Consider the following 25,612-nt stretch of genomic DNA (forward strand, 5'->3'; position numbering starts at 1 on the left):
CATGAATATTATGCAGATCTGTCCTTCACTGCTGAATCCATCTTCAAACATCCAGCAAACAAACACGTTAAGTGAAGGAAAACAGTCCACAGCATAGGTTTGAAGAAGTATACAGAAAGCTATTTTTTCATAAACATAACCTTTCCTCCATTACAATAAATATTTTATTTGACTAAATCTACAAAAAACATAGTCTCAAGCTCTAAAACCATATCTAATATACCTGGAGTATTTACCTGGAATATAAATGAATTCATGTGGATATGGGCGTGTGACGACATTGAGTAACGCAGTGCATGTTCACAGTTTGTAGGCTTACCTATACACTTGCTCATAATTGGCCGATATACTTTTATAAACTCATATTGAATAAATTATTTCAGCATGAAAAGGAAAATGTGCGACTTTTAAAACATCTGAATAAACTTACATTGACTTCAAGTGACATCCGTTGTCCATGAATATGATTTATAATACACTTAGAGATAAAGGAAACAACGAGAAGTACCTTTGGGTGTCTGTCCGGCCACAGGTAGAAAAGATCAAACGGTGCGTTCGTCTTAAACAAGAGGAGATGCTTGAAAAAATAGAGAAGCACTGCACTTCACCCCACCAAATCTTTGATATCTAAGGCCTCAGGTATTTCATAAAAATTCAGTATCCAATTCCCGATTCCAGATTTTCATCTGCTTTATTCACGCTCGTGTCTGAAATGTGTGCTGCTGCCTAATGTCCGAAGGATGTGCTCTCCCTGCCTGTAGATTTTATACTTTTGCTGCTTAATTTTGTATAAACAGAGAGCCAGTGCCGCGACAATAGTACAATATAAAACATCCCCAAACATCCTCAATAAGAAATACCCTTTTGACAATCACAAAAAGTCTTTGAGGGTCTGACTAAGCTACCGTACGGTTACAAATCCAAATGGAATGTTTCTTTGTACCTTGTTTGACATCAAGGCAGGATTGAATTAAAAAAAACAACAAATTGGTCCGTCTTCTCCAGCATGTTTCTAAGCCTTGAGTTAAAACCATTTTCCCAGATTTGTCAGGAATTATTATGCAGCAGTACAACAACAACAAAAAAGCATCTGTGTCTCAAGAGCTGTTCACGTTATCAGAACATTACTGTATGAGGCATGAACATTATACATTATCCCTGAAAGAACACCGCCATCATCGCCATGGTGCCTCTCAATGCACAGTCTCCCACGTCACCTCGCTGTGCTTTCCGAGCATTTCTCAATCTGAGAAATGAAGAATAAATAATGTTTGTCGACGGTAGAAGTCTTTTACTTGCTGTTGATGTCCTCGTGCCTGATGATCTTGTAGGTGACCCAGTAGAAGACGTTGAAGATGAGGAATGCCAGAGGAAAGGCCGCCCTGGAGATAGTGTCTATCCTCTTGGCTCTGTCCACAAACTTCTTCCTCATGGTGTCTATGTCTTTGGGGACTGATGGTTGAGGGTTCGGAGCTGGAGCAGCGTTCTTGACAGCTGAGCCGTCTTTCGTTGGCAGACACTGGCTCATGTTGTAGCCAGCAAAATTAAAGCGGCCTTCACGCATGTCATCATCCTGGAAAACAAACATGCACATGTGGACAGAGTGAATGTACTCAGTCTTTTTAAAAGGCCACAGCCCAGTGTTGTAGCACAGTGAACTAACATGAGCATCAATAATGAGATATTACAAACACAAATCCAAGATTATCCCAAGATAACCTGGTGCCTTCAATGATAAAACATGTAGAACAACTGTTTAAGGGAAGAATCTTAAAGGTCCAGTGTGTAGAATTTAGTGACATGTAGCGGTTAGGTTGCAAACTGCAACCAACTTAATATCCGCCACTTCACCTGCCTACTTTGACTGATTACTAACTGCCTACTGAATCCCTCCACTGTTGCACTTCCTGAGGGTTCTTCATTTTTTTCCCCCATTAAAGGTTTTGCACCCTTTAAGGCAAATTTGTGATTTTGGGCTAAATATGTAAAATTAACCTGACTTGACAATTCATCCTGAGGGGTACATGAATGTTCGTACCAATTTTCATGACAGTCCATTCAAATGACATTGAAACATTTCACTGAAAAACACCTTGTAGTGGTGGCCAAGGGATCCTCAAAGCTATTAGGATATAGACTTATAGACTGGAGCCATGGATGTCTGTGCCAATTTACCCAAAATATTGTACTTCACTGTAGGAGTTAAAATATTGACCATAGTGGAGCTAAAGGGGGATTCAGAGAATCACCATAGTCATTAGGATTCATCCTCTGGGGACCATGAATCTCATTCAAAATCTGATGACAATCCAGTCTGGATGAAAGTGGTCTCGTTTATTTAAAGCTCCTGTTCTTAAGAGAACAGTGTCATTCCCAACTCGTCAAACTGACCTTTTGACATTGGCATCCCTGGAGCCACACCACTAGTTTGTATAAAAAGTTTGAAAACCAAGCAGCAACCTTGTAAAGACTTTGAAAGCCTACCTTGTGATTCCTCCTTTGTCTTCGCCTCAGGCGAAGGAACTCTTTCTGTTGCCTGGAGACAAAATTAACCCCAGCATATTCTAGCAATGCAGCAAATACAAAGAGCAGACACACAGCCATCCAGATATCAATGGCTTTCACGTAAGAGACCTGGGAGAGAAAACAGATTTCCTTTGTTAGATCCTCAAAGGTGAAAGCATCAGCTAACAGTTGAAATGCAGTGTGAATTTGTGCTCTGACTTGAAATATAAGTGGATATTTTTTTACCCTTCTGTATTCAGTTTGAGTCTATAAAATGGTGAACTGCTTTTCTCCCTTTATCTGGCTCATTATGTTAACTGGGACTAAATCACCATAATTATCAGAGGTAATGTTTGGAAACAAAGGTATCAGAGCTGCCAGTAGACTCAGTGATTGCACAGCCATAAACAGTGGGGGAGTAATACCTGCCTTAATTATCAATAGAAAGAGAACTGTAGTACTAGTTTTTATCTTTAACACTGGTTTAGGTCTGTTTCCTTTGAGAAAGTGAGGATGAAGTTGAAAGCCTGTCGTGATCATCAGTGTGAACACCTGACAGCTGATTAGCATGTTGAGAAAACAACTCAGCTTCTTGAGGGGACTTAAGGCGTAGTGAGTTATTGTTTTTTTCGGATCTCAAAGGCTTCTCTTTAAATATTTATCAGTATACGCCTTTTATGTAGGAATCTCTGACGTGACCGAGACCTCTTTGCAGTGCTCATGTGCAGACTAATGTATAGCGAGTGATTGATCATCAAGATCTGGCTCTCCGTGCCTGTAGTACCCTTCACAACATGTGCATGGCAATTTACCCTGATTGGAAATAAGATACCACTGACTACCGCAGCTGCCTGTAATGTATACATGATTAAGATGACAACATCTTCATCACGGTAAAAAAAAAGAAATGTTGAAGCTGTGAATTGCAGCAATCAGGTTAAAAGAGCTGCACAGTTATAGTCTAATCATCTCTGAAATAATGTGATTATTATTCACTGGAGTAATACAGTGGCCTTCATATAATAGATATTTGAAAGAGACAGAACTGTTTATCTTTCTAAGTACTTCAAACAGTCAGCAGTGAACTATCCTTTCATTCATTGCTGGCTCCTTCATTGTTTGGATTGTTAATTTGTTTTTATATTTGCCTGGTTCTTACAAAGCTGTTCTCTGTCTACAATAGCTGCAATGTTTTGCTGCTATGCCATTCTGTTGGGTCTTTAGTCCCCCCATAGATATATATAAAGACCTTTTAATTAATCATCAGTGCATAGTATCACACAGGGCTAAAGGAAATTATTTGCTTATAGCCTATGTATTCAATTTCAAATATGTGTGTATGTGTATATCTAGATATATCTTCCAGCAATGAAATTATTACATGAAGGGGACACAACTTTTTATTTTATTTAAATTTTTTTGTGCTTGCAGAATCTGTTAAAGGTCCCATATTATGCTAATTTTCTTTTTCAAATGTTTACATTACACATTGCTGCAGCACCTCTATTCACCCTCTATCTAAACGTTCAGTTTCAGTGCCTGTCTCTTTAAGAGATGAGATTCCCATAGTACACACCCACCAATAGTCCGAGCAGAGTCTGAGCGAACTAAAACCAGGTTCACCTTTGGAAGAGAAGCTCTGGAGCCGGAGCTTTGGGTGGTCATGGTAAGCACAGTGGTGATGCCCAGCGCCACTCTGGCAGGAGCAGCATCCATATTGATCCAGAAAGAGACCCATGAGAGGATGACGATGAGGAGGGACGGAATGTACATCTGGATCAGGTAGTATCCCATCTGTCTCTCCAGATGAAAGTTAACTTCTATACAGGTGAATTTACCTGTCCAACAGCGAGAAACACAAATCAGCTCCAAAACCAGGTGTCACGTGGTAAAACATAAACAGCTTTGTGTCGTTTCCGTGTGTGTGTGTGTGTGTGTGTGTGTGTGTGTGTGTGTGTTCTGACCAGTGTTGTAGTGTTTTGTGCAGTAGCCCAGCTCCTTCTCTTCCCTCATGATGAACTGTGGCAGTGTGAGCCCATCTGACACCTGCACTGCACCGTTCTCCAGCCACTCAAAGACCAAGTCATTCATGGTGTAGCCAACTAGAAACAGAAGAGAACAGATGAGTCAAAATTTTGATAAACAGTCGATACTCACTTTTGAAAGAGCAGCGACAAAACTGAGAAAAAAAATCCAATGCTTACAACTTTCCAGTTGCATCGTACAAGTTTGGACGTCCATCGGAAAGTTCTTCAGATCCATCGGGCACGACAGAATGAGAGTCAACCTACAATTAAAGACAAAGTCATTCAGTAAGATAAAGTAAGCGGACTACACCAATGAAGGTATGTTATTTGAAGAAATATACTTATTAAACATTGAACTAGTGAGTCGACACATGAATTTGCTTGAAAAATGAAACCACAGTTGGTACTTTTTTGGGGTATTATCTCTATATTGTGTGCTTCTGTCTCCTGTGTGATAGCCTCTGACATACAGTATCATGTAGGATTCCCTTCAGCAGGTTCCTATCACACTTTCATTACTGCAACTTATTGTCTCTGTGATGCATTGTGGTCCGCGGTCCTCCCGCTCTGTCATTTCTCTCATGAATGGTGTGAACGGCTAACCACCTTTCATCTCTCCTGTTGACCCACTCTGCCTCCACACCTGAGCACCGCTCAGCCCCGGGCAGCTACCTAAATGGACTCGAAATCGATTCGCTTTATATCGCATCATCGCAGAGAAAATTGAATGCTGTGCGTGATTGAAGTTGTATTGAAATGAAATGAAACATATTTTCATATCTTGTACTGAGTTTTGCTAAAATTTTGGGCTGATAGGCCTTTATAGTGTAATTCATCCTGACTGGGTTGCACGTAGAGTTGGGTATTGTTTGCATTTGAACTGATACTGGTATCGGTACCTGGAATTGGTAACTTTTTGGGGTACTTTACTCTCTCTGTAGTAACTAAAATGTCACTTCAGTTGATAAAAATAAGTCACCAAAAATTTGCTTTAAAGGAGAAAGCGGTTCAAACACCTGGAGAAACTGTTTATGCTCGGCGTACTTTACTCAACCAGGATAACTGGACAAAAATGGAGAAACTGATGGAATATCAGCACAGTACAGCAGTAGAGGGCAGCAATACACTGTTGCAGCGTATTCTCCAAAGAAGAAGAAGAAACACTCATATTGTCTGTTATGTTGTCACCACAGCAGTGCTTGCATACTATAATATTTCCCCTTAAAAAGTATGCAATTCAGGTTTCATACTAAGGTTTAGCAAACTAAACAGTATGTTGCTAAGGAATTTCAAAGGAGGAGCGGAGTCAACTCTCTGCGAACGAGCTAAGCGCTGGCTACAGGCAACATCCGCTGCGTATGCTGCAGATGACCTGGCTATGAAACAGTCTTGGTTTTTAGACATGTTTTATGTTTAGTGCTTTCTCAGGTTAGATGTGTTACACATATTGCAACAAGTATTTCTTTCTCCCTATAACGCTACTCTAAAGATGCGCTTTCAGACTCCAAAATTTGGCACAGATTGATTTAATGTGACTCAGTACTCGATAGTACCAATGTAATTCAGTCGGTACCCATAATATTCTACTGAAAATGTTCTTGTGCCTCAAGACGCACAATCTTTCACATAAATAACAAATCACAGCATTTGGGGGTCCAGTGTGAAGGATTTTGTATTATCTAGTGATAAGGCTGCAGATTATAACCAACCGAATAGCCCTCGCCTCACCCTTCCCTACGTGTGAAAAGAAACACAACAGACCTTCTTCAGCCAGTGTTTGGTTTGTCTGCTCTAGGCTACTGTAGAAATGTGATGCCGCAACATGGTGTGGAAGAGGATCTGCTCCCTCTATAGATAAAAGGCTCATTCTAAGGTAATGACAACACAACGATTATTAGTCTCAAGTGATTATACACCACTGAAAACATAATTATGAATTTTAATTTCCATTTCTGGCAATATATCTCCCTAAATCTTACACACTGGACCTTTAACTGAACAACAAAACGAATAATACAATATATATTACATCATCCATTATGAATAAGTGGTTGCTGTGTAATCAATTTAATCCCTCCCTTTAACATTCAATGCTCAGTCCACGCAGGAGCAGTGAGACCGACATAGAACCATAACTCTGCTTCAACAATTTGACAGGCTGAGGCTGTGGGACTCTAAATCTTCTGTTTGATGGTAAAAGCTGATATTCTTCAAATGAAACATGAGAGGGGTCGGATGTAATATAACCAGCAAGAGACAACATTATAAAGTACACCAAGCTTGAGAACTTGACTCAAGCGTTTGACCCACAATCTCTATGCATGCGGAGGGACCAACATGAAGAGGGACTCTCATTTGTATCTTTGCTTCGGATTCTCAACAATGCTCCTGAGATTAGCTTGCCCTCTTGCAATCCGTGTTCCTTTATTAAAAATCTACATTGCACATGGGGATGTACTGTAGTTCAGTCAATTATGCCATTTCAAAGGGGTGATTGTAATGAGATAAAATCCATTTTTAACTGTATCTCTTCAGATTGAAGGTCTTTGATGTTTGAGAGGAAATGTAAGAAAAGCAATAAGTGAGCATGTCCTGAGGTGATTTATGCATGAGCATTTGGTTCTCTACAGTAGTACTCAGTACTGTTAACCACCTAAGCCACAGACCTACAGAGACAGATGGTATTTTTTCTGACCAACAGTTCAAAGCCCAAAGACCTTCAGTTTGCTATCATAGAAGATGTAGAAAACAAGAACATTGAGTCACATCGAGTCACAAGCCAGAAGCAGAAAATAGTGGACAGCATATCACCAGAGAAGCTGCTAACAACTGCTTTTATACCCTTTACTGTAGCTATCTACGGAATTAGCTACTGAGCAGACTGAGTCTGCCCCAAGAGTGAATTCAGAAGATGTATGGTTGTATCTTTCTGTTAATAAGGAAAATAGGTTTAAGAATATTTCCTTTCTTGACATTTTCTGAGTTTATTTAATGTATTTATTAAGAAAGCTGAGAGAGCTTGTGAATCATAGTGAACTCGCTGCTTGTATACATCTCCCAGCTGAAACTATGCACAGACTTTAAGACTCTTGAGGTACAAAGCGATATAGACCATATTCACATACGATGGCCATTTTCCTGACATCATACTCAGGGTGGGATATTCCTATGTCGTACTGTTGTGTTCCAGGTCTTAGAAACATTGGGAATAATATAATAATAACAAAATAGTTGCAAAAATATTTTAAAATGTTTGTAGTTCACCTTCACTGTAGTAAACACCTCTGTCTTTAATTAATGATTCTTTTTTTTAAATTCTTTTGCTGACAACATCTCGTCCAACACGTCACCTGATGCTGTAGAGGACAGTCCCATCCTTGAAGATCCGCAGCAGCTTGTTGTCTGTGGTGACATCATGGAAGTTTGCTCCTTTCTCGTTGGCAAAGAAGAGGTCAGGCTTCCATATGGAGTCCAACATGGACGGGTCCAGGTCGAGGGAGGAATCGGGGTATTTACTATACGCCAGCCGAGGGTCATTCCACTTCTGCCGCAGGAAGATGTTCACTCTGTAATCCTGCGGAGACGACAAGTGGCTTTGACATTTTGTTGTGCGGTGATTGGAATTATGATAAAGGTATTGATTTTCAATATTGTAAATATGTTTTTTAATATTTAATATAACCTCTTTTTAATGAGGTAGATAGGAAAATTGTATTGTTAAATGATGTCTGATTCAAATACTCAAAAGAGCAGCTAGATAAAAACAATAAATAGCAAGGAAGCATCTATATCTATTGTATACCTCTACATTTATTTGACAGCTTTGTAGATTGCTTTTACAAACACAACATATGATCAGCTTTAAAAATATGATTCTACAGATCTACAGAGCAGTATAAAAAAGTGGCCAAAATCTTTTCCACTTTCACTTTCAACTGCATGTTTAAAGGTGCAATATGTAATAATTGTAATCACTGCTGCTAAATAGAGCCGTTACCTAGTATGCTCAATTAACCGTGCAGCTAGCAGTCGAATTAGCTGCCTGAACTCGTAACTCAGAGCACCAGGGGGTTGTTGGTGTTGTTTACTTTAAGTAAACCTCACCTCTTGAGTTACAAACTGGCTAAGTTAGCATGCTAACTTCCATAGATATATCTGCAACACAATACATATGTCTTTGAGATAAAGCCAAAACTGTTATTTCTTTACATTCTGTTGATAATTTAATGTAAATTTTGACTATTTCAAACTTACATTCTTACATATTGCACCTTAATATTCATACAATAACATAATATACAATGATGCTCTGGAAGAGACCAATCAGTACTTTTACTTTTGATTATTTAAGTACATTTTACTGCCAATACTTAGCTAATACCAATGATTTTCTTGTTAAATTCATATCATCACATTCACTCAATCACAACTGCAATAATACAAAATATGATCAAAAACAGTCCTGTAATATAATATAAAAAAAAACAACATATGACAAATAATAAAATGGATGATGAGCGAAAAAATGAATTCCAATGCACACCCGGGGAAACCTATATCATCCAACATCATCTAGGTGGCAGTTTAATCTGTTCACATGACCAATTTGATGATTATCAATGATTGCAATTTGCAAAACACTGACCGTATCATAACTTTTCTTAATAATCATGATTTGTTAAGAACCATTATAGACACTAAAGATGGATTTATAAGATGAGACATCTTAAAATCTGACAGTGTGCAGTTAGTGGTAAACTGGAGTGCCACAAAGCTCAGTTGCTCAAAGTAATTGATATGTCATGATGATGAGAGATCCTTATGTTGTTTGACATTTCATCAGCATATTGGCGGTTCCAAATATTTGCGTGCATGTCTAAAGCTGTGTAATTCCCTGGCAATCTCATGAGCTCCGGCTCCTGCGCAAATAAACATCCTTCATTTAAGATTTAAGTAGTTATTATCACTCATTATGAAGGCTTTGATCAGGATGAGTTTCACTGCAGCCTTGTAGGTTGTTGGATGCCTTCACACATTATACATTGTAAATCAGCTTGTTTAAAAACCCAGCCCCCCACCCACAGCTGGCTGCGCTTTAAGTGAGTTATCATTAGGGATTTATTGTATGAATTATTAAATCTGAGGTAACATGTGTATGAGGGAAGAAGGCAATACTTATTTACATAAACAGGCTCTCCTGGGCCCGCCAATACACTCTTTGATGGCAAAAACAAAGTATTTTGGTGAATGCATAACACAGCAATGATAAAGGTTTTAAAAAAGGAAGGTTAGGTAAGAAAAAAACAGGATGATTCAGTCTTAATTTAACCCCTTAACGCTCGACTCACCATTGTAGTTTCTGCTATAGAACCAAAGCTGTTGATAAATATGTTGCAGGTAACATTAACTGGTGGACCTGCAGGTTGAGGGATAGATAACACATCGACACATTTGAGAAATCAGCCAGAGAAAGAAATGCCAGAGGAACTCACCATGGTTGTCTCTGTGACAGAGCCGAAACTGTTGATAAAAATATTGCATGTAACGTTTACGGGAGGACCTGTGAAATGGAATGACAATGACATGACAGGAAAAAGCCTTAAACCATATCATCAAGGACGACTGGTTTTGGAACGAGTAGAGATGTTTCATCAGGAAATCTGGGAGTTCACAAGCAGCTGTTTCACTGTGTGTGTCAACATGCATTAATACCAACAATCACTGTTTCTGTTTTTTGTTGTTGTTGTTTTATCATTTCATAGGAGCTCCAGGAGTAGATGGTGACATGTTGCATGCTTTGTTTGAACCAGAGGCAAAAGATCACCAAAAACATGAGAGAACCCACGAAATAATGTTTCCTAAACTTTGCTGAAAGTTGTTAAAATCCAGTTATATTCAATCTAAATATAATTATCTTTCAAACTGTGTCAGCTTTTTTATAATCTTTGATGATCACTTGTATGGTGATTTTTTGTGGTTAACATACTGGAAACCCATCTTTCTCTATGTCTTTACAGATTCAGCAGAGGATGCATGCACACACAGACAAATGCATGCACACACACAAACAGCAATATAGAGCTGCAACGATTAGACAAATAACGGATTGATCAACAGTAAATGAATCAAATATTTTGATAAGTAGTCACTACAGAACAAATGAGAAATGAGTTAGAAACAAACTGCTCATTAGCCACTAGTTGATGAGTAACTCCTAATCCAATTTTGAGTAGCTAATGATTGGTTAATGATTAGTTAATTAAGAAATGAGTGAGGAATGAATGAGAAATAAAAGTGAAAATGAGACTTGTTAACTAACAGACAGGTACTAATGAAGTAATGATTAATTCCTCAGTAACCGATCAGTTTAATGCACAACTTTACTTGACGGGACACAAAAAGGGTAAGCTATCATAAGATGATGGTGAAGTAATGAGGGACTAATTAGTAACTACCCAGTATTATGTATCAAGCAGTAACTAATGTTTAAGTAATAAGTACTAAGTAAGTTTTGTCCCGTCACCGGCTGGTTCAAGGTTAACCAGGAGCCTCTCGTGAAGAAAGCTTTCAGTATGATCGATTCAGAGATATTCAGGAACTAATTATTACTTCATGATATATCAATTTAGGATCTCCCATTCTGTTCTCTAGTAACTCATCGTTATTTATGATGTAGTCATCCATTAGGAGGTTATTATGGAAGTGCTTATTATCAATTAATCAATTAATAAGTTGTTCTCGATTCATTCCTCACTCGTTTCTTCATTAATGAATCATTAACTTAATCCTTAGCTACTCTAATAAATGGATTAGGAGTTACTCATTAACTAATAGTTAATTAGCAGATAGTTTCCCATTTGTTCCATGGTAACTATATTTTGTGTCCCTTATGCTAAGGTGTTACCAATAATCAATTAATCATTCAAAATGCCATAAACAATCCACTGGTTCCAGTTTCTGTGATATTAAAGCAGCTGTAAGTGTTTTTTTTGTTTTTTTAATTAAAATAATTGTTAAATACCTCTATATTCCGACAGTTATCACTGTTACAGATTGTTTAGTCAGTAACCCATGTCTCTCCTCCCCTAGCTCATGCAGTAAAAGAAAAAAATTATGTTCTGCTATCCCTGCCCACTTTATCCAATCAGGACAGAGAACTCTGGAAAGAGGCGGTCCTGTCTGCTCCTGAACGCGCAGAGAGCAGGACCCTCCTGTTAGCTGTTAAGTCTGGCAATTACCGCTGTACAGTCATGTGGTGACATAGTGAAGAGGGAGGGGATTGCCAACTGCAGAACAGTTAGCTAAAACAGCGACAACACTTACAGCAGCTTTAAGCTAAATATACTGTATTTGGGCATTGGTCTGTTGGTTGGAAAAAGCTGTTTGATTAGGATAGAATTGGGTTTTCATGATATTTTTTTGTACTTGCCGATTAATCAATCAATTGAGAAAGTAATCTACACAATATTTGATTATGAAAATACTCGTCAGTTCCAGCCCGGCGGTAATTTGTTAGTAAATCAGAGCATTCTTCATCCAACTCTGTGAGTAAAAAGTACCCAGCATGCTCTAATGAGTAGTGTCATTTTTACTCCACAGAGTGGCCTGAACTGAAATCTCGTTGCCAGGCTTGGGAGGTTTGTGCCATTTAAAGTCACAGCAAATCTGTTTCCACTGTCTGATAAGTGAAGTTGTAAGCCCTTCCCAGTGCCCTTCCCCTGTGCTTTCCTCATCAATACTGCATGGCACTTGGTATTAATATTTGCCTCGGTTTGTCGTCAGGTAGCTACATTTAACAGCAGAGGCAGAAAAACAAAGCATCCTCATAACCAACTCAGCAAGGAAAATCTAGGTCAGCCTTCAGAAATACAGTTCAACACTCTCTTCAAAGTACGACAAGCAGGTTTGCAACCGAAAATCATCTGTTTACATCGCAGTGGGTTCGTGCAAAAGTGTTTGTTTTCTCGCTGTGTGCCAGACAAGAAGCTTTATCTACCCTAAAATACAGAGAGAATACAACTCATGCCCTCTTTATTAGCTAGAAACAGCTGCCACCACTTCATCCCCCCCTCTTGCTGGTGTTAAACAGGCTGCCCATCTCCCATCTTAAGTCTATTTCAGCAATCTTGTCCACATGTCTCCCAGATGGAGAGGAAAGGATCTGGGCCATGTGTTTCTCAATCCTACCGATCAATCCCTGCGCTGCACCGTCTGGCTGCTTCAACCACTGGAATCCCCCAAACCCCAACAAATCCCAGCCCCACCTGACCCAGCCTGGAGTGGGCCTGAGCCCCCAGCGGGCCGGCCCTCTTCCTCCTCACTCAGCTCGGCTCCAGTGACAGATGCTGTGTCTGTCCCCAGCATCACAGCAACAACAACAGAGGAAGTCGGTAGCCTGCAGCCTTGCCACGGGGGCACCATCCATCATTTGGCCTGTCATGGTGGCATCCCTGTCTGCAACTGTGACTGTGACATCTACAAGCCCCTTTTTTTGGTTTAATGGAGATTCTGTCTGACATAATTTGACCAAATGAAAACGAGCGTGCAATGTTAGAATGAAGGGTTAGTTAATGATTTCACTCAAGCCAGGACAACCATGTTACTGTCAAGAGAAGTGATTGATTGCTCTTATCAAAGGACATCACATAACAGTCAGTGGATCTCCAGATAAGCAATAATGCCAAAGTCTGGTGCGCTTACAGTAGCAATGTGAGTGTAAAGGTGGTGTTTTGAGTGTAACATGAGGTGTGTGAAGATTTCAAAGAGACAGTCATAAACAAACCTTTAAAATTCGGTCGTATGCGTGCGTCATACCCGGACGTGCGACCCATGAGGGAGTCCAGAAAGTCTGATGGAGACAGGTTGGAGGATGATCTGGAATCGTGCTCCTTGGCATCCACAACTCTGGAACACACCACACACACACAGAGAGAGAAAATCACTTTATAAGTGAGCAGTAGTGGCTGAACACCAGGAGTTAAAGCTTATCTGTCGCCTAGCAGCTGCCTACTGGGCAAGCACAGGGAAACCAGAAAATGCGTTACAGAGCACACACACACGTATCAGACGGATCTGGTGTGATTTCGACGTCGTGGGCTTCTCGGGAGCTGTATTTCTCTCCAATCATGCCAGACTGCTGCACAATTATCACAGCATGCTGTCATGCAACATTAAAGGGATGTTGTAATGATGCCGCAAGAGAATAAAAACACGATTATTACGTGCGTAAATGTATGTATTTGAAGATTATTTTAGAGGCCAAAATTTGGATGAAAACGATTAAAAGCAGTTGAAAAAAACAGGGTAACTTTCATCAGATGTAATCACAGCAGCACTCAAGCAATTACCAACTTATCTGTGCAGAAAAAAGCAGTTACCAAATCCTATTCTTCCCTTAATGAAGCATATGTTTAATAATTCTCATAACTTTAAAAGGAGAAATGATTTTGTTCTAAAAATCAATGTCCTTGGTAAATAACTCGGCCTACCTGAAGTTGTTTGTCTCCATGAAATACGTGAATAAAGCTGCCAAAACCTTAATGAAGGAGCGATTCATTCCTGGTGGGTTTCCCATGTGCTCACTTTTTTATTTCTCCCATATGTTTACATTGGTCAAACACATAATCCAAATCGGGGCGCCGCTTTCTTCCTGACCAATAAGTCGTGGGCGTTTGGCTGCTCTTGTGGCACACAAAAATACAGGAGACATTCCTCAACGCGGCCACGGATCATAGTTTAGTTTCACGAAACTCTGACTCCCAAAAACAGATTCGTCGGCGCGGAGCTGCGAGGAAACATCAGTGCTGTGGTGTGGACAGACGCGCCGAGATGGTTAAAACTCCAAAACGCGTCGGCTGGGAGCTCTCCGCTCGTCCGCTGCGCTCAGATCTCACAGGAGACGAACCCCCCGCTGGCCTGTGTGGTTACTTGTGAAGTGAAATCTTTCTCTTCAGGTGGAGGACGATCCTCTGTTGAGGAATGGGAGTGGAACGCCTTTTCTCATTTCAGCACTTGGACAGCTCCCGGCTCCGTTACGCGCAAGCGCAAGGCTTAAAAGTGGTGAACGTGAGTTGGTTTTCAATAAGTCCAATAAACGAGGGAGGTAATCACGAGAAACACAATCAAACATTGTCTTCAATGCGCGTTACATAACGAAAGGTGCCAGTTTGAAATGTTACAGCTTTTTTTGTCACATGAGAGTGCGCGCAGCTGCGCATCCGGATCAACTGGATTGAGGAACGTTTCATGTTTTCCAGTGGTTTGATGGAGTACACTTCATTATTTGAATAATGTTTTGAGTGGAAATATGACACTTTTAATGAGGCACAACTAGAATCAGTTAGAGATGCAGAACAGCTGAAAAACAGATTTATTCTGTGCGTGTAAAACGTCAGGTTGACTGGGTTTCTCTGACATCATCATTGGCTGTATTTTTACGTACGCACTGTGCCTTTTTTTGGGTTCCCATCCTCGCCTGTTTAGTGCAACCTACATCCTCGCAGAGATATGAAAAGTGTAAACAAAGGACGCACCAGCGAGAAGCCGCTGGGAGAGTATTTGGTACTCCGGTTGCCCTGGAAACAGATTTCCGAGGCACATCATTGGAAATGCTGAAAGGTTGGCCTCCCAGAGCGAGACGGAGGAGAGCTGACTGACTGACAGACACACAGACAGAGACACAGACAGACGGAGAGGAGACGGCAGGAAATGTACTACAGGCTGGCTGAAGCCCAAGGGTGGAGGAGCGGAGGTTTAGTAGGCCAGAATCAAACATTGTTATTCAGTATACATATGCTTATAAGCTGTTGCTGGTATTGATACAGATGCTGCATGGGAACCTGGCAGCGTGAGGATGTGAGTGGGCCGTGATGGACCACAGGCATGAATGACTCATTCCAGGCATGTGCTGCTGTGGAGGAAACAGCTAAACTTAGTGAGAGGAAAAAAGTAGTATTTCATTCACATCAGGCTGAGTGTTGAGAGATTACTCTCTACTCATGACAGGCCTCAACGCTGTGACACGCCTGGGGCCATATTACACTTTAGTCTGACGCTTGGTTACTGACCAGCTTCCAGATCATCTCAGCCTGAGGACGAGTCATCCTTGTTCTCCTCCTCCTCCTCCAAATTACAAGTGTCACATTGTATCTCATGGTTGGAGATGTATGGCTTTGCTCTGGTGTGGGGATTTAACATTAGAGGTCTTGTGTTGTTACAGCATGTTCCGCTTCATGAATACTGCATGCCTTGTTTGAATTATTTACCAAAGGGCACACGTACTGAATGTCCATATTTAGTTTTTATTTATTAACAAAGAGAAACAAACAACCTCAGCTTTAAAGGTGCACTATGTAGTTTTGGGGAAGAAGAGAAGGATCTTCTTTGACTGATTTGTTTTAATGCCTAAACAAACAAAATGAACAAACTCTCTTTGCTTTCATGACTGAATAAACTGAATGAACAAACTGACCTTACAGTGATAGGTAGGATCTTTTTCCCCCTGTGTGGAGAAGCAGCACGTACTGCCAGTAGGAAGCACAGAATTGCACTGCTGTAAACGGAACCAGCAGCAAGACGTATTTTAGCCAGCTAAAATACGTCTTGCTGCTGGTTCAGTTTACAACAGTACAATGCCCTGCTTCCTGCCGGCAGTACGTGCTGCATCTCCACACAGGTGGAGAGCTGACGGCCATCTACTGCAGGTAATACACTGACTATAGTCAGGATAAGTACCTCATACATCCCCACATCGAAAGACCCCAACTATCACTTTAAAGGACAATACAAATTCATACTTTGTTTACATTTGGCGGACCCTGCCACCTCTCTAGCTTCAAACAATGTTCGGGGGACCTTATTTTCCTCTGAGAACAGCTTGTTTATGAAAGAAATGTTCCTGTGTTTGTATTATTACCTCATTTATATTGTAAATATCAAAATTCTGAGTTTGAATGTCTTCTCCGGAAACTACATTGCGCCCCTTTAAGTGTCACCCAGACTCATGTGGATGACTCTCATGTCTCTGTGCCTGCTCCGATGGCAAAAATAACATCTATAAAAATCAAAAAAATTGCTTTAATGAATACATTTCCTCACCGATAAGGGCCAAAATTCTCTATGAGCTCAACTCATTTACTCCCCATCCCCGAGACAGCTGCAGTTGGCTTGTCTGCGTAATGACAACCAACCAGAGCTTCAATTGGCCATTAGTTTCCATAAGGAAAAGACTTTGGGCCAGGTGGGTCACGTAATTAAAAGAGAACAAGTCAAATCTGCGTGTCATTAAGGCGAGAGAGGGAGATGTAGTGTCCCTCTCTCCCTGTGCAAGAAAGGGGAGAATAAAACAGAACAATCCTTTTGACTAGAACTGTCTGTCTGCCTCATTTATCCGGCAGCTTCCGCGCAAGCCATTAAAATTACTGGCTCAAGACAGACGAAGGCGCTATTTTAAAGCTGCCCACACACAACAAAGATTGGTCGCCGCTGCCCGTTATTCTGTGGGGAATTAAGGCTTTTACATCATCTGGTTTATTGTGTTGTCTAAAAGGATTTGCAGCTCGATTTATAACTTTAAAATTAAATCCTCTTCAGTAATCGCTCTGTTACAATATTACACCCAAAAATAACACACGAATCAGTTAATGTTTGCATCTATATGCGTACGCAGAAGAAGAGGAAGAAGAAGAAGAAGAAGAAGAAGAAGAAGAAGAAGAAGAAGAAGAAGAAAGTTGAAGGATGCTCCATGTAGTGTGCTGCTGTCATTGATCCCCCTCAATAACTGAGGAGTTGTGGACCGGCTGTAGAGCTCACCTGGAAACAACAAGCAAGGCTTTACCACCCCGATGCTCATGTGCACTGGACTGGAGACAATTGAGAGCTGCAGAGTATCTATTGCTCCATCGATTCCTTGTATCTTTATCCCACTTAATGACTTTTTCGCTCTATAATTCAACTCATGGAGCTGATCCCGGGGCCTAGCAGGGATGTACGGGGAGAGAGGTAACTTGTGGTAGGAGCTATTTTGATGAGGCAACATGCCGGAGGAGGAGGAGGAGGAGTGTGAAGGATTTAATGAGTGGATTCTTGAAGAGAAGGAAGGATTTGTGAATTCTCTGGTGCCACAACACCCAACACACTTATCATAATCTCTCTGTCGGAGCAAAAAGGAGCTATTTTGAGGGCTTGTTTGGCGAACAAAGGAATGATAAACATGTTTAGATTATGTTGGCTGACACGTGGACAAATGTTCAAAGGAGACCTGTTATGCTTTTTTCGTTCCTTTCCTTTCCTTCAGTGTTTTTCAGTGTCTTGAAAGTTAAAGGTGCAATATGGAAGGATTTTTGTTGAAAAAAGACTAACAAAAAGTGAAGAAATAACAGTTTTGATGTTGGACAGATATCTGCTAAAGTTAGCATGCCAACCAGCTAACCTCTGTTTGTCAGTCATTGGTTTCTGTGCTATCGTGGTAAACGCCAATACCCCCTTGGATCTCAGAGCTCCCAGTCTGGATTGCTAGATGCACAGCTAACCGAGCTAACTAGCTAATGGCAGCTAGCAGTTAGCAGCACGTAACAGTTAATGTATTTATGTGCTGCCCCCTGGTTGTTTTTAGTATTCAACAGCTGCAAATTCTTACATATTGCACCTTTAAAAAGCCCACGCAAACAGGAGCTGCTCTTTCCGCCAGAAACGCTTCCTCAGTAGTCTCGCCTTTAACTCTGTGACTTTGTGACATCACGCTACGTCACCATGTCACACATTTGCATAAATTATGCCTAGCAGCTAGTTTGGCGCATTTGGATTAATTTAGCGCAGCTGCTTTGTTGTTGTTAGCGGTGCTGGCTCAGGCATGTGTGAGCTGACCAATCAGAGCAGACCAGGTATTCAGGAGGGGCCTTAAAGAGACAGGAGCTAAAACAGAGCGTTTCAGACAGAGGGGTGATACAGTGCTGCAGATCTGGACAGTGTGAGAAAACTGATGTGTTTTTTGAGCATTAAAGCAGGTAAACCTATTCTAGTAGTAACCCAAAATAAAATGATGAGCCTGAAAATGAGCGTTATATGTCTCCTTTAAGATACCTCTCTCTAGATATAGTAGGAGCTGTGTGAATCAACAGCCTAAATGCTCATGAGGATGTTCCTCCTATAGGTCGTATGATTCCTCAGGCCAAGTGAAGGGAGCAGCACGAGTCTTCACCAACACTCATCTGTCAATCACGGCTTTCCTTCATCAGTGGGAGCAACAGAGCCTTTCTCCATCACTGAGCACTGAAAACCCGCTGATCCCCAGTCTAGACCCCCGTCCGCGCTCCACAGTAACTCTGTCTCTGCACATCCAAACAGCTGAATAAAATCGCTTTTCACAGGATGTATACATCGTATCGAACGCTTAAGACTTTTGTGCCAGTTTGTTAAGCAATTGCTCTTCAAGCGCACGTTGAATCCGTCATGTATTTTTCCTTCAGATCTGCATGTCAGGATGTCTCCCCTGAGTTCCAGTTTCTGTGCAGTCACCCAAACCTTAAACAGCACACATACACACATCCTCTTTCCCTGGCCAATGTCTGCTCCATGTTGACACTGGCTCACAATTTATCTATTTCTAGCTCGCAGGCTTGTCTCACTGAGCGTTGTCACTGGAGCTGTGCAGCTGTCAAAGTGATGCAAGAATAGATTGAAGATTGGATGCAATTTGAATTGCTGAACTGGTTTACATCCGTTTTCTTCCTTTCAGTGCAGCTTAGATGTATGTTATGGGACCAATTACCCACGAGAGGGACACAGGCAGAGCCACAGCTCTTTTACCCTGGCTTTTTTAGATATTTATGAGGAAACTAATCTCTTATGTGCAGGGACTTGTGTTGAATATTAATGCGTGTTGGTATTCAACTATAATGTGACCATTTTTTAAACTGTGCTCGGAAAAACGCCCGTGGCAGGGAATACTGTCAGCTGCAACATCTCTGTCAGAAGAAACAGGAAACGTTATCATTACTGTCATATAGCGGGGTATGTGCAGGTACGCCGTTAAAGGCTCGCTGTTAGAACACAAGACATGATGTGCTTGCACAAACATGGCTTCATAAAAGTGACTAGCATGCAGCCTGTCAAACTGAAGAACACATTAAAGTTGACTGACTGTCACACTCAAAATGAATATATTCTATAGAAGTGAGCGGCATACTGTACCGAGGGAGGGTTATCTGTGCTGTTTTCTTGTTCCAGGAGCGAATTTAAACTTAAATGCCACCTACAGGTAATTTAGCTTGTGAGCTGAGCTGCGCTGTGTGTGTAGTCCTGAGGTAAAGGATGGCTGACAGCACACAGAAACACTGTCCTCTATTATCAAGCATCAGTGTCTTCCTGAACGGACACTCGCCATGTCTCTTCTCATACTCTTCATGTTTGTCTTGCTTTTAAGTGTCAGAAAGTATTGAAGGCTTGCGACGTTCACATCTGTGCTGCAGTGTATTTCTTTTCTTTGAAATTTTCTCTCCAAACTGAAACTGGTTTTTATCAAGAACCTGACTAGTTTCTTGCTTGGTTGTTTTTGCTGTTTTTCTTGATTTAATGGATCTATATGTAAGAATTTTAGTTTAACATTTAAAATGTAATCAAAATTATCAACAAAATGCAAAGAAATAACAGGTTTGACATTAAATCAAAGACTTCCTTGTATTGTTTAGCAGAGATAGCTACTGAAATTTGCATGCTAACCAGCTAGCCCTGGTCAGTTCTGTTTCATAATACCATTTTGTGCCTCCGTCCAACATGAGATGGTAGTCTTGCACCAATTGATATTCTGGGATGGGGGAAGTTAACGCTCGAGATGAAAACCAGTTTCAGCCACGTGCACTTGGATGAGGCTAAATCCCTCCAAGGAAAAAAACACAACTGCTAGCTTGTTTAGGTTAGCAACCAGGTAAATGTGAGGGTACTTGCCATTTTCAGCATGCAGGTTGCTAGCTTGGAGGTTGTTATTTGTTGTTTCATGTAGCGAAGAGATTTCGAAAACAGTAATACCTGCCATCTGCAAAAGGCACCCAATGACTACTTGGAGAGCGTATTCTTAAAGGTGAAAAGAAGTGATAGAAATAGAAGCACAACAAGAGTTAATGTTGGTGTTTATTTCCACCGCTGGAGACAGCTCTTGGCCAGTAAAGGGATGAAGTTTGATGCTGAACTCACAACATTTCTTCTAGACTGGTAAGTAGTCTAAACACCTGCTAATGCTGGCTATTTAGCAAGGTAGCCAAATGTATAATGTTATGTTACAGTGTTAATATGTTTGCTTAGTTAGCTGTTTGTTGAAAGGAGGAAAGACCTATGGGGACTTAGCATTTCCTTCCTTTTTTTTTATGACAGTGATTAACCCCCCAACTTTCTAGTGCCTTGCATATAGACCCTTTAACGATTAAATGACTCCCAAACATTAAATGTAAAACTGTATGTTTTTGTTTGTTTGTTTCCTGACATTGCTCATGAATCATTTTGACACTTACAGGGACAGATGCTATAGCCTAATGATATTAAATTCACATTGTTGCTCACACCTTAAATGCAGATTTTTTTTAAGAAAACACATCAGCTGCCTTCTTGGATGCATTTTTTTTAAGGTACGGATAAAACAAGATTTCTAGTACTACTATAAAATCCTTGAACCAGTGGTGGAATTTTGCACAATTTCAATGAGACAAGGAAAATGATGGTGTTGGTGGATTATATGTCGTTTTGTTTTGAAATGGACAGAACCACACTTTTTTAAGGAACGACCATTGGCTGAGTTCACAAAGGAAGTACAAGATACTGAAAACAATCTTCATGTTGAGTTCATTGCATCATCCACAAATTACTTCAGTATATCATCATCTTTTCCTTTGTGATTGTGTCCACTATGAAAATATGTGCAGTACAGCATGTAACCAGTGTGCCTAGTGCCAAAAACCTTTAAATATGTTTCAGGATAGTGTCTCCTACCACAAACCTTAAACATTTAATTGCAAAATGCCACATGTAGGTAACACTTTATATTAACCATAATTAATAAATGGTTTATATAGCATTTCACTTGTAACAGTGACATAACTATGAAATAAAGTTAAATCAACTGTAAACTTACCATTTATTAATGATGGCTATTATAAAGTGTTACTCACATCTATAGATATATAATAAAATTCTATTACTTTCTATTGCACCCCACCTTATAAAGTATAAAGGTCATAACTAAAGGCTTTGTCAATGGTTAATAAATCATTAACTAAACTCTAAAACCCTTTGTAATCCAAGCGTTTCTCTTCTTAATGGTTTGTATCTTAATAACAATTGATTTATTAGAGATTGCTACTAGTCTGATAATAAAAAATGCTCAAAAATAATTAAACAAGTTATGTCATTTTGTATTTCTCTACTTTATGATCAAAAATCATTAATTAGTCACTAGTTCGGAATTATAAAGAGAAAATAGGCCCACATTTTGATCACTCACTTCACCAGATTCTCCCATATTTTACAGTAAAATGGTCCAGATCTCATTTTGCTTCTCGTTGGGTGGTGGACTCTGTGGCGCTGTCAGATCTTCCAGCAGTGAGAGGCGGTCAGAGTTAATACTCCTGACAGCTCCAAGGTCTTATACGTGTCTTTGAGTTTCATTATGTCAAAGGTTGACTGAATTCACTCTCTGACCAGTTAGAGGTCTGAACTTTGAATAATTTAACCAGCTCTATCTAAGCCTTTTTCTGTCATTCATTCACAACCATGAACCACATGAACTTTGAGGCCTTTTTTTTTTAATCACACAGTGTCGAATGACCAGCAACACTATTCTTTCATTTGCCAGCAGAACCAGATAACAGATTTACATATTCAGGAGAGGTTTAATTAGCTACAGAGTACACTAATCAATCCCATAATCGCAATAGCACACACAAGGAAACAAAGGAAATCACTGAGTGAGAGGGAAGATTTTTAGAAGTTCACTCAAAGGAAAAAAAGAAAAGGTTCCTTCACGCGGATCACATTGAAATGATTAAACAAGATATGGGAGCTTTACTAAAGGCCCAACTTTCCCCCAGTGATAGTCAAATCCTACTTTAAACTTGATGAATGCAAAGTTATTTCCTCCGCGCTGATCGCCATGGGAACAGGGCTGAAACTGTCTCCTCCATCTAAGAGAGTTAATAATTGTCTTCTTCAAAAGACATCCAATAGCATTCACAAGGCGAGAAAGAAACTACTACAGTGTAATAACATAGTGTAGAGCGTTAGCTACAGCACAATAGATAATGACTGGATAATTGTGGATACAAGTGGCTTGTTTGTGTTCTTTCATATTTTGAAAAAGCAAATTTGCTTGAAATTTTCAATCATGTCCTTCACCTTCAAGTGATGGAGAGTAATCAGCAGGTTGGAATGAGGAGGGCGCTGTCATAGCTGCGGGAGCGGACACATAATCAGCCTCACAAAAGATCTTCTCCTGGCATGAAAGGAAATAATCTGGAGGTGTCCAGGTTTGGGTAATGTGCCAACAAAAACCCATATTATTATGATGAGAAGAAGAAAGAGAAATAATGACATTAGTTAGCCTTTTTAATTCCACTATTTGGGCTTCACACTGAGCGTAGATTGCCACAAGGTCAACCTCACTTTCTAATTTGCCTCTATCTAAATTGTGCTCATCGGCTAACATATTCAGCACCTCTCCGGAGCAGCCGGCGAGACTTATGGAGAGCGGCTGGATGAGAAAATGAGACATACAGGGAGAAGAAGAGAAGAGGAGGAGAGATATTTTTAATTCAGCCGTTCAAAGCTTTAAATAATCAGAAAATGGGCAAACAATTTGACATCACAGAATGTTAAGTAATTAAATTTGATGTATTAAAGAACATATGCGGTGGTTCACAGACTACATTTAAATTTCACTTGTAACAATGTCAATCACTGTCACTGTCCGTCACATCTTTGCACTGCTCTCACTCGTCTGGCACCGTTATCACTTTGGAACCATTTTTAGAAAACCGTGGGGCAGTAAACACAGTTTCCATGGAAACATCAGCGAGACACACATTGATAAGCGGATTGGAGCAGCTGTATTTCTCTGATGACGAATGAAACCTCAAAAGCTGAGAGGGTTTCAGCTGGTGAACACAATTAAACGCTGCCAATATTAGCGGGGAAAGAGGGATCCACATAAGCAGAGGAATCTGTTTGATTTCTCATTATGAGGCAGATAACAAACGACTCTTATCTCTGTCTTTTTTTTTTTTTTTTGCCCAAAGCACCCTTTGGCTCTGCCTGCCACCGGGTCTGCTTCTGTGTCTGAGCGCAGTCGCAAATGGGCAACAATTTCCAATTAGATTTTACTTTACAAATGGATATATTGATCCGCTGCAGCTGTTCTCATCAAGCTGCAGAGAAACAATCAGGCACAGTTTAATTTGGCATCAGTCAGTGGTCTTAAACAGATGGAGGAGAAGAAGACATAGAAAGGTCAGACATGTTTAAAAAATAATCATCAAAATCTCACAGCATGAATTTTAAACAGGGTTGGATTACATTTCTAGCATCAATAATTTGTCTTCTTCCCTCACTATATTTGAAGATACAGAACAAAACACACAATATCTTTCTATGGCCCAACAATGTACTGATGTTAATCGTTACTGTAATACGAGACTACATATTGTCTTACATTTTGGATATTGTTATATCTTGATAGTGTTATCTCTTTTTTTTGCATTACAACAAAGTGATGTGTAATTGTCGTTATACTTATATCCAGATAACAAGGACTACAGATAAAAATTTACCTCTGGGTGATTCTGGCATTATTACAGTAATGTTCGTTAAGGTAAACTGGATTAAAAAGAAAATACTGATGATTATTTGTCAAAAATGTTATTGTGTTCATATTTTGTGAAAGTACCCAGAGTCATCCCCACAGTGTTTTCACAATATCCATGTCGAGCTATATGGTAAAAAATATTATGATTTTGTCCCCCAGGAGCTTTTGAGGATATTTCAATATTGAGATATATACATATATATTATCATGATATAGCCTAGATATATTGCGATATGATTTCATATCACCCAACAACATGTATTTTTCTGTAGCAGGCACACATAAAAGTCATTATTATTGTTGCAGATGTGCACATGTTTTATATCTTGGGGACATCCCATGCCTAGTCTGGACTTTTAAAATGAAAAATGTATAATAGTTTCCAGAGCTTTCAATGTGGGAGAAGGAGTTGTTGTGTTTTGATGCATTTTTAAAGCAACATTATGTAACTTTTAAAATAACAGCTTCCAAATCATGTTGATGGTGCAGTGTCTTGTAATAGGGTGAATGGTGTCTCTGTCACAGCCACTCCGGCCCCCCATCACTTGTTTCTGCATTATGTTACTTCATTGAGAGGGTAGGATCACAGCGTTACATACATGTTTACTTCAACATACAAGTTTTCAACACATAACATTGTTATGACGTAATGAGCTTGTTTGTAGTTAGCACCTATATTACATCTGACAAACTGTAACAGACTTGGGATTTGTGTTTATGACAGTGGTGTTGCACTCAGAAACTGTGGAGGGCGCCAAATCTCACAAAATGCCAATTTCTATATAATGTTGCTTTAAGATCTAGGAACTATTATTCCTAGAAGTTTTTTTATGTTATCTTTTGCATATATAGTCACAATTTACACAAAACACACTTTTTCAGGCTCTTAAAGGGACAGTACCTGTAGTGCTATTTATCCGTCTAGAAAAACTAAACAGCAATGTCTCCAAAAATCATGAACCAGTTACTCCAGATAATCTACAGACCTTGTTGTGAGCGGTTTCACGTCAGGGACTGTTTTCCTTTAACCGAATCACTGTGCAGAAGGAAGCACGTAGGAAACACGAGATGCAAATGTCCTCCTCAGCTAGCCTCCCGTCCATGAGTAGATGCACGCTTCCTTCTGCGCAGTGATATGGTCGGCAAGTATGAAACTGCTCACAAGGTCTGTGATTATCTTGGGTAACTGGGTCATGATTTCTGAATAGAGACATTACCGATTTTTTTTTTCCCCATT

The 25,612-nt window shown here is 40.0% G+C and overlaps 1 protein-coding gene across 2 annotated transcripts; it reads right to left on the reverse strand.

The window, feature by feature from the left end:
* Positions 1–1,291: 1,291 nt before the first annotated feature.
* On the reverse strand, positions 1,292–14,106 carry glra2 (glycine receptor, alpha 2). Of its 2 annotated transcripts, none has more exons than XM_073473819.1 (9): positions 14,021–14,106; positions 13,315–13,436; positions 9,881–9,948; positions 7,883–8,106; positions 4,710–4,792; positions 4,470–4,607; positions 4,129–4,343; positions 2,485–2,634; positions 1,292–1,573 (listed from the first exon to the last, which is right to left on the reverse strand). In XM_073473819.1, exons 1-9 carry the CDS (start codon positions 14,104–14,106, stop codon positions 1,292–1,294), a joined length of 1,368 nt encoding a protein of 455 aa, XP_073329920.1. The 2 variants fall into 2 exon arrangements, with proteins under 2 accessions (XP_073329920.1, XP_073329921.1); XM_073473820.1 differs by lacking the exon at positions 9,881–9,948 and adding an exon at positions 10,025–10,092 and having other exon boundaries at positions 14,021–14,088.
* Between the last annotated feature and the right edge of the window lie 11,506 nt (positions 14,107–25,612).

This window comes from Pagrus major, chromosome 9 (assembly GCF_040436345.1).
Source record: "Pagrus major chromosome 9, Pma_NU_1.0".
Taxonomy (NCBI): Eukaryota; Metazoa; Chordata; class Actinopteri; order Spariformes; family Sparidae; genus Pagrus; species Pagrus major.